Source organism: Diceros bicornis, chromosome 3, assembly GCF_020826845.1.
Source record: "Diceros bicornis minor isolate mBicDic1 chromosome 3, mDicBic1.mat.cur, whole genome shotgun sequence".
Lineage (NCBI taxonomy): Eukaryota > Metazoa > Chordata > Mammalia > Perissodactyla > Rhinocerotidae > Diceros > Diceros bicornis.
Genome location: NC_080742.1, coordinates 73751219 through 73761153, shown reverse-complemented (window position 1 = coordinate 73761153; position 9935 = coordinate 73751219). Strand labels below are relative to the sequence as shown.

At 41.2% G+C, this 9935-nt stretch overlaps 1 protein-coding gene and 1 long non-coding RNA gene across 2 annotated transcripts in view; one reads left to right on the top strand and one right to left on the bottom strand.

Annotated features, from left to right (window-relative positions):
* The first annotated feature begins 299 nt into the window (after nt 1-299).
* Nucleotides 300-2149, top strand: TMEM229A (transmembrane protein 229A). The gene has a single exon (XM_058529201.1). It carries the CDS (start codon nt 713-715, stop codon nt 1826-1828), a length of 1116 nt encoding a protein of 371 aa, XP_058385184.1. The 5' UTR covers nt 300-712; the 3' UTR covers nt 1829-2149.
* A 5-nt stretch (nt 2150-2154) lies between these two features.
* The window catches only part of LOC131396795 (uncharacterized), a 29041-nt gene continuing 21260 nt past the window's right edge, over nt 2155-9935 (bottom strand). The window contains exon 2 of the long non-coding RNA XR_009216685.1: nt 2155-4214. This is a non-coding gene — a long non-coding RNA (uncharacterized LOC131396795). The remainder of the gene's footprint in view (nt 4215-9935) is intronic.

The following is a 9935-nucleotide window of genomic DNA, read 5'->3' as shown; positions in this document are numbered from 1 at the left end:
CTGGCGCTGGCCCTGGTTTCCGCGATACAGGGGATGCCCATCAGCTGGCAGTCACACCTGTTAGGTATTTCTTTACCCGGTGCCTCCGCCCCAGCAAACGCCGCCCGCACGGCCCGGGCTGCGAGTGCAGAGCGGGGGAAGGGGGCGGAGAAGCAGGGCCGGGCGCTCCTCAGCGGACCCCCCGCGGGACTCAGCCGGGAGGGCCGGACGGGGAGGGGCTGCGAGGCGAGAGAGGTCAAGGCAGGCGGAGAGGGGCATGGGGAGGGCCGGGGGAAGGGGCGTCTCTGCCGGCGTTACGCTGCCGGAGCCCGCAGCGGAGGCGGCGGGGCTGAGCCGCGGAGGCGATGGGGTTTGCACCAGCCTCCGCATTTCTCCTCGCAGCCCCCGCGCCGCCGCCCCTCGCCGGGCCGCGGCGCCGGTTAGGCCGCGCAGGGTGAGCGCGGGCGCCGGCCGGCGGTACCTCGCCCGGGACTGGAGGGGAGGGCGCAGCGGGGCCGCGGCGGGGGGACTCCGCGAGCCCGGCGGCCCGCGCGCCCGCCGAGCGCACCAGCTCCCGCTACCGCCGGGCTGCGGCCGGGACGGAGCTCCCTGTGCGCCCCCCGGGGGCCGGCAGCGGCCGGGAGGCGGCGCGGGGCTCGGCCCTTCGGCCCCGCAGCTCCGCGCACCCGGCGGCGGCGGCGCGGGCTCGGGCGGCCGGGCAGCCACCGAGCCCATGGCGGGCAGCGACGCGGACTGCGAGGGTCGGGCGCGGAGGGGCGGCGCGGCGCGGCGTCCGGGGGCCCCCGGCGGGCGGGGAGGCGAGGCTGCCGCCGGCCGCCCGGAGCCGCTGTCCACTGCTGAAGCGCCGGCCGAGGGCGCCGCGCTGCCCGCCTGGATGCGCCTCTACTTCTACGGGATGCACGGGATCACCCTGGACGTGCTCTTGTCCTCGGCGCGGCGCTTCGCTCGCAGCCCGGACCTCCGGATGCTGGGCTTCTCCTCGCCCTACCGCTGCCTCCTGCACTCGCTCACCCACTTCGCCCTGGAGAAGGTCTACCTGCAGCAGCGGCGCTGCCCCAGCGCCTTCGTCTTCAATTTCCTCCTGTACCCCTCGGCCCACCTGGGGCTGCAGACCCTGGCGGGACAGGCGCTGCTGCTCAGCCTGGGCGGTGGGCCGGGGGGCGCGGCCGCGCCGGGGGCGCTGGACCTGGCGCTGCAGTACGTGCTGGCTCTCTACCACTGCCAAGTGTTCCTGAAGCGCTTCCTGCGCTTGCGGTACCAGCGGCCACAGCAGCAGCAGCAGCGGCGGCGGGGCGTGCCTCCCGCCCCCCTGGGCGCCCGGACCCCTGCGGCGGCCGGTGGCCGGCGGCGACGACCCCGCGGCCCCAGAGGCGCCAGAGGAGCCCCCAGCCAGGGGCTACCGGACCTGCTCCGCTTTCTTTTCTTCGGAATGCACGGCTTTTTGGATGAGATCTTCTTCACCTTCTTCTTTAACGTGCTGGGGCGAGGGGACGGAGCAACCAGCGGCCACACGTCGCTCTGGTCCTTCTTTATGTACGGCAGCTGCAGTTTCGTGGTGGAAAAGCTCTACTTCCACCTCCACTACAGTCGCGGCTGGGGCACGTGGCAGCGGGTGCCCATTTACGTGATCTTCATCTACGCCTGGGAGTTGTCCTGGGGTCTGGGACTCCGCACCTGCGGCGCTTGTTCCTGGGACTATTCCCACTACCCGCTCAATTTCATGGGCCTCATCACCCTGATGTATTTACCTGGTTGGATATTCCTTAGCGTGTACCAGGACCTGCTTTCCAACGTGCTGTGGCGGGTGCAGTACGTACCAACTAACTAAGACCAGAAAAAAAAAAAAAGTCACTGATTCCCACGAATGAATGCGATTTATTTTTACACGTTTAAAACGGAATGGGTTTTTTTAGCCTTTTAATTTTTATACGTTTTACTAAACTCTTCCAACACGTTTTATTCAACATTTTAGTTTTTCTGACTATTTGGAACCTATGCATTATAATATTTTGAAATATTACTCGAAACATAACTCAAAGTACTTAACTGGTCAATATTTTAAAAGGTTTATGAACCCAAACAGCAAAACCATTATACCTTAACATTGGAAAGCTGTAGTATTCACTTATTTGGGCATTGGTGGGTGATAGCTACTATTTTATTTTATTTTTTTAGTGAGGAAGTTCTTCCAATCAGAAACTAATGAGTTTTAAAAGATTTGGGGAAATTTTCTGATTTAATGATTTGTTTACTTTCTTTTTAATCCAATTTCATTTTAATTCCTTGCCGTCTTTACCAACGACTGCTGAAACTGTCTTGTACTCCTGAAACTACAGTTAATAACTCTTAAAGTGCCTCCGTCTAGCACACATGTGAAAAGAAATTGACAAATGTGAAAATACATCCTATAAATCGATTTTTAAATAAGAAATCTTTTCTGGCACCTCAGACAAGTGACAGACACTGTGTTGATATTTGATCTCCATCCTGGAAATGATTACTTTCCAATGTGGGTTAGCCTTAAACCCCCAATGTGTTAACGTTGATCAGATCCTGTGTTTTCTATGGCTGTAAATTTTTGTTAGTGTGCAATAATGTAAAACGTTTACCTTACATGTCCAAGGGCCAAGCAAAATTATACCACCCTCAATAGTGTTCTAACCATAAGGACTTTTTTCTACAAGGAGCTTCAAGAGTAGGAACAGTTCCTTGGAATAAAATGAACCTGAATGTTCGCCCTAATGGCGTTATGCCTAACTGTTTTCTGTGAATACAGGTATATGTTTTCAGTGTATTTCTGCCATGGCTCATTTGTAAACATTTTTCTTTTTCTTTCTGGGCCCACACAGAGTTCTTTGTCCAAGCCTGATGTAGTAATGCGCATTATAAATCAATGATAGCTTTTTGGTGACTCATTGTTAATGTCTGGAAGCTCCAAAGTTAAAAGAGATGATGTAAACCATTTTAAGAAATCGTCTCTAATCAATTAATAATGTACTTTAAGGTTGTTTGCTGCTTTTATTATATTTAGAAAAGACAAGTAGAATTGAGTATGGCTTAGCCAAGGATGACTAATAGCTTCTCAGTTTTCATTACCTAGATAATTAGGAAAACTTACAGTGTGTACAAATGAATTCTTTCCTATTCAGATTATTAGCTTGCCTATGTTATAAAAAGGGACTTCTTTCTGTTTTCAAAAAATGTTTGCTATGGCTGTAAAAACAAATATTATTTATATTTAAGTCAGGCATAGTTCCAAGAATCTTATATTATCTTAATCCACTATCTGAGGTTGTGAGTTAAATTATAAGTAATGCTATATAGTCAACTCCACCTATGAAATGGATCATGTCAAACTGATTATTTTAGCCCATCAAAGCTTGATTAGAAACTGTTAAAAATAAGCTAAATGTATGCAGAGTTTCACTTAAGAAAAGTGTCACTTGATGACATTTGACCACAGGTAAAAGATTTCTGAAAACCCTGGGAAGAAAAAAGTGTAAGTATTGACACTAGAGTTAGGCAGATACTCAACAAAATATTTGTAACTCAAATGTGACACATGCGCATGAATCCGAATTACATTAGGCACCACTCCACACCACACATTCCTGTGGATACTAACCAAATTCATGACTTCTAAATACTTCCTTCGTGTATGTATTTGTCCTCATGCCCTTCACATGCTGCTTCTCAGCCCTGCTTACCTGCTTACCAGTATTCTGAGGGTCAGAAATCCAACAGGAAGCAGGAAACCCTGCTATATTTTTGTTTTGCTTTTAGTGTTAATCCTCTTTAAAGGAAAGGTCAAGGTTTTCATTCATTCAATTCATTCAAGAAATAGTTATTGAACACCTACTATTTTCCACTGCAGATACAGCAGTGACCCAACACAAAGTCTCTGTCCTTATGAAGCTCACATTCTAGTGTTTTGATTTATGTGAGATTATACTTGCTTGCAAGGCTGCTGTTTCAGTAACAGGCTATGAGAGGCAGTTGTTAGGAGGGCTCTCATCAGTCCTGTCCCTGGAATATCAATCCACATCCTTAAAACAAAAGGCCATTAACAGGCCCTCTGCTAGTTCTACAAGGAGCTGGTTCATATGTATTCAAAAAGTGATGATCCTGTCTATTAACTCAGCAACTTGCTCTAGGGCTTCTCATTCTGTGTTTACTCAACTTCTTAAAAGTGACATTTTGTTGCAACTTTGAACCTTTAAAGAAAAAGCAGAGAAAGGAAAGAACCATCAGATCAATCAATTCTGTTACTCATTAGTAATTCAGATATAGAAATGATAAGGCAATATAATAATATTTAAGTAGTACTTACCACCTGCCAAGAACTGCTCTATTATATATATATAAAATCTTAAGTAAATATGTGTATATATCCATATATCTTAAATATAAATATATCATATATATATCTTAAGTAAATATATACATATATCTTAAGATAATACATACATATCATATATGATATATATATATGCACCTTAAGTGCATATATATATATATATATATATATGTATCCACACACACCCACATTTACTTAAACCTCTCACAACCCTCCTTTTACAGATGAGAACAATGAAACTGAAGCCCAAAGAAGTTAAGTGACCAAGTCATACAGCCGTTGAGCTTTTAGACTTGAATCCAAGTACACTGGACCGCAGGGTCTGTTCTTAACATGATGCTGTCATGCCTCCGTCTACTGACCAGAGGGATTTTGGGTCTTCTGTGGATTTCACCTTACAATCTGTATTGCTCTTCCCTTCCACTATCACAGTTGCAAGGGGAGCTGTATAAAAGACAGACATTAGTAGGAAAAGCACTCATGTTGCCTTTTTATTCCGTGGAAAATAACAAGGGACTTATATCAGACGTATAAGTGACAATCAACCTAGTTCTAAACCTCAGATGATGGTCTTTATATCAAGCGGTACTCTGAAATAGAGTTCCTCATCTGAAGGCAGAGAATCTTGAGTATAAGAATAATACACCAAAAAAATGCAATATACTTCATACCATAAGCTAGAAAAAATACATATAATTATTGCTATAATTTAATATAGTACTCAGAATGAGCATCAATGTAAGAGCGAAACAGCGTCAAAATTAAATTTTTGGCAGAGGCATTTATTCTGAGTTCAATTAAACACTTTGGAGTAAGAAAGTTCTTTATAGAAAAATGTGCAAGAAAAGAGTAACAAATATGATTTTTGCTCCATGTTTAAAATGCTGAAATTTCTAACTAGAAGTGCTTTAAATTTTAAATCAATTCTATTTGGGCTCTGAATCTAAAGAGAAATACACCTTTTAAGTTTTCCATGTTAACAATAAATACTTCTGTGTTATACAAAGACTCCGATAAGGTTGATAATCCATTTCAATATTTCAGATATTTTAATGACTCAGTGTACTTAACTTTGAATACTTTATTATAAATATTTGACATTTCATGTTTCAACTCAGCAAAACACAGCTTAGTAAAATATGACCTGTCCTTTGTTGTTTAAGAAGCACTTCTAGTTGGTTAATCCTACCCCTTTGAAAAAAAAATTCTACTGTTTTTAAATAGTCTCCATTGACAATGTGGACCTGGTTCTGTTTAAGACGGATAGTGACAAGAGTTTTGGTATACTGCTTTGGTTCTTTTTCCACTTCCAAAATACATAAAAAAATCGATATACTTGGAAAGGAAGTTATATTCATGATACAGACTTGGAGTGGTAAATAAATCATTGTATTGTAATATCTGAAAGCATTTTAATAAAATCAATTTTTGCTTATATTAAAAGGTATTAAAAACCCTTTACCTTTTAAATTAATTTTAAATATATGCTCTCCAATATATTTTCCAATAGTATAATGGGACTAAACTCCTTTACTGAGGGATGGTGAGAAGAAATACGATTCACCTCCCTCCATCAAACACACACCTCAATTTATGCTGAAGGGAAAGATGGCGGTAGAAGATGGTTCTGTTGTGTTGTAACGTTTTTTCTATTCTTAGACTTGGTACTAGAGGAACCAACAAAAGCAGCAATCATCCGTGTGGACCTCTATTCACTAGAATTGGCCTCATTCTAATTTTTAACACTGAAGCATGAAGCTATCACTCAGGCAATGGCTTCCAGTCACTAGCAACCCAAACTGTGAATTAACCTGTGGTGTATATAGAGAGGTGTTCTCTCAGAGATTTTTTTCTCTTAATATAAAGAGAATATAAATATAGAGACGTTTTTCCTTAATTTTTAAGGAAAATTTTTAATTTCCTTTTTTCCTTAATTTCTCTTTGCAGAAATGCTCAAACAATTTATCAGACAGCTACTAAAGAGAGAGAGAGACAGAGGGAGAGAGAGAGAGGCTAGTCTTTGAAACACAGAAAAGTTTAATTTTCATTTTACCTCTTAACAATTCTATTAGAGTCCAAAAGTCACATGGACCAACTTTCCTATTTAGAAAAAAAAAATGTATCTTTATCATTATTAAGGAGAATTAAGGGTTAAAAGAAACCATGAAGGTTAATAACATCCAACCGTCCATCCAAAGCAGGAATTTTTACAACATCTTTGATAGACGGTTTCTCAACTTAGCTTGGACTATTCAAGACGGTATTACTTGTGTTTTTCACCCAAAGACTAAATGAGGGACAAGCTGTTGACAGCTGAGCTGATAAACCCCACTGTCAATCTGTGAAGGAAGGCTTTTCGACACTTTCAGGAGCTAATAATATTATTGTTCATCCTGCTTGTCTACTGCAATGAAATATTTTCAAAGAAACTTTTCACTTCACTGAAAAAAAAAATCAGGGCCGGCCCCGTGGCTTAGCAGTTAAGTGCGCACGCTCCACTGCTGGCGGCCCAGGTTCGGATCCCGGGCTCACAGCAACGCACCACTTCTCTGGCCATGCTGAGGCCGTGTCCCACATACAGCAACTAGAAGGATGTGCAGCTATGACATACAACTATCTACTGGGGCTTTGGGGGAAAAACAAATAAATAAAATTATAAAAAAAAACAAACAAAAAATCAGTGTTTCATTCTTTTGCCATGATACTGATGGTCTACTTATGTCTTTTCAAATGATGCTTCATTCACTGAGTCTAAGCAGCAAGGCTTTGAGAGCTTTGAGAGTAATTAAAATTACTTCAAAACAAAAAACTGGCTGCAGGGATAGGAGTAAAAGATTAAATTGTAGGAACCCTACTTGGGTCATTGGAGTCAACGTTGTTCAACCCAGGAAAAACCTTTGGCTGCTGCTGACGTTTACCTACAGGATATCAACTGGGGGAGTTTCCTGGTGGCTTCCCCTGGCCGACCTAAACAGCTTCATCAAAAAAGGAATTGAGAGGCCATAGGTGCCACAGAAGCAAGTAGCTACCCAGGAAGGATGAAGATGCCATGGATCAACTCTCCCATCCGAAAAAAGAAACTTATACTTACTATATTAAGGAGAGAACTAGGCTCATTTTTGATGGGATTCCAACAGACACATATTACGTACAAGATATTTTATTAACATATTATTAATATCGATGATGAAAATAAAAAGAGTCTCACAGAACTTTAAATATTTGAAAAGTCGTTGTTGGAGAAAAATAATATTGAGAGGAACATGCAGAAAGTTTATATCATATCATTTTCATTCCTCACTAAATTTTAGGAACCAAAACTAAGTTAAATATGTTCTTGTACATTTCTGAAGGAGAACTATTTTAGTCTTAACCTTTTATTAGAAACAAAGAATGGACAGGAAGAAAAAATAAATAAAAGAACTCCCTGGAGTACTTCAGAATAAGCACTCAGTTTCCAAGTACTTAAAAGCAAGAGTTTAACAAAATTTATTGTTGTACTGACTTGTAATGATGATATTTTCAGCAAACAAAACAAAACAGAAACAAAAAAATAATAAAGGCAGAAATAGAAGGTACTGTATAGTGAAAGGAATTAGTATTCAATAGCCTTAAAGACCCTATGCTATTTTTCTAGGCTAAAATAATCCAGATTTATGAATGTTATAGTAGGTCTTTATACCATGTAAGATTTGAAGTACAAAGAAAATTTTATGTTTATTAAATACCGCATATCCTAGGTTTGGTTGGGTACCAAAATGTATACTTTGTTGTGTTAATATTTATTCAATGAAATTTCTGAGTTTATTTTTTGTGTGATGATGTTATTGGACATGCTATAAAAATTTTAATAACATGTCATTGAAGTGTCTGCCCAATCCACAGGTAAACAGTCTACAACTTATTAAAATCTAAAATCATGGAACTTTAGATCTCAAGGAGATAACTAAAGATCATCTAATTCAACTTGCAACCAATAGAATAATTCTTTCTAGATCATCTTTGACAGATGTCCCATCCTTTCGTGATCACTTCCAATGACAGAGATCATTGTACTTACTCAGATCTCCCAGGCCAACCCATTTCTTCATTCTATAGCTTTGGTTGCTAGAAAGTTCTTAACAGTAAGACCACATCTGTAACTTTCACTCATTTTTCCGGGTTTTTCATTCATAGACAAACAAAGGACCAAATGTTTGAAGAAAGTTTCAAAGTGTGTCTTAATTGTCATGTCTTACTCCAGGCTAAATATCCAAGATCTTTCAGCAATAATATAACAAAGAATACAATGGTAAAGCTGTCATCTACTTTGATCTAGACACTATTTCTGCAAATGGGGAAAAACATTGAGCATTGCTAGCTGTTTTAGCAGCTCAGTCACATCATTGTCTCAACTGAATTTTCATTTATCTAAATGCCCTAAGTCTCTTTCCCGTAAACTGCCGTTAAGCCGGTGATCCTCATTAAGCACATGAACATTCACATAAAGATAATTGGCATGGATCTGAGCTATTCCCATCCTCCCTGACTAGGATCTGAAAATGAGTTAGAGAGAAATGAAGGCAAATAGAGTGACCAGAAGACTTTTCTGGTCTTCTAGAAAGACCAGAAAAGTTGCCATTGAATTTACTCTTCATTTCTTTTGTTCCTATTTTTCTACTCTCTTCTTTTGGGAGCAGACATACATATCTTCTCAATACTAAGCAAAGAACCTACCACAGAGCAGGTGCTCAAACGTTTTTGTGTTGATGAACTGATCTGAATTCTCATGCCGGATATAATTCAACAGTGGAAGCAGGAATTAGGAATGCCACCAGATTTCAACAGGACATTTATTTATGGAACATAAACAAGACCCACCATATGACTAGAGAAAAGGTAGGAATTGCTTATTCTTCTCACATTCTTCCTTTCTCTGCTCAGCAACATCTTTCACCAGGCTCAGAACTCAGGTAGGTCTCTAGAAGAGTTTAGCTACATTACAGATTTGAAAATCTGGGCTATTCGGAGAACCTAACTACTCTTTAAAACATTAGTTCTGAAATATGAATTTCAGAAAAACTGACGTGCACATGAACTAGTTGGCAGTGTAAGTATCACTAAGTGACACCCCCTCAAAGATGGATTTGCCCAGTTTGCAGCTTATTGATGCCTCTTGATTTTCATCATTGTTTTTGCTGATAACCTTCTGGATTTGGGCAACTTTTAAACAGAGAAATGAAAATAAAATTCAAAATGAGTTAAATTTAGAAAATTGCTGCTAGTGGCAGGTAGTAAATATTTATGTTTTATTAACTATGAATCTGATTTACTTCTTGCTAAATTTCCAACACCAAATATTATTTGGCAGATTGTATTACTCAAGGTTCTCCAGGGAAACAGAACTAATAGGGTGTGCATGTATATATATATGTAAAATATAAATATATTATATAAATTATATAAATATATTATATATAAATATAAATTTTGTATAAATAGATATAATATATATTAAAGAGATTTATTATAAGGAATTGGCTCACACAATTACGGAGGCTGACCAGTCCTAACGTCTGCACGGTGTGTGTGCAAGCTG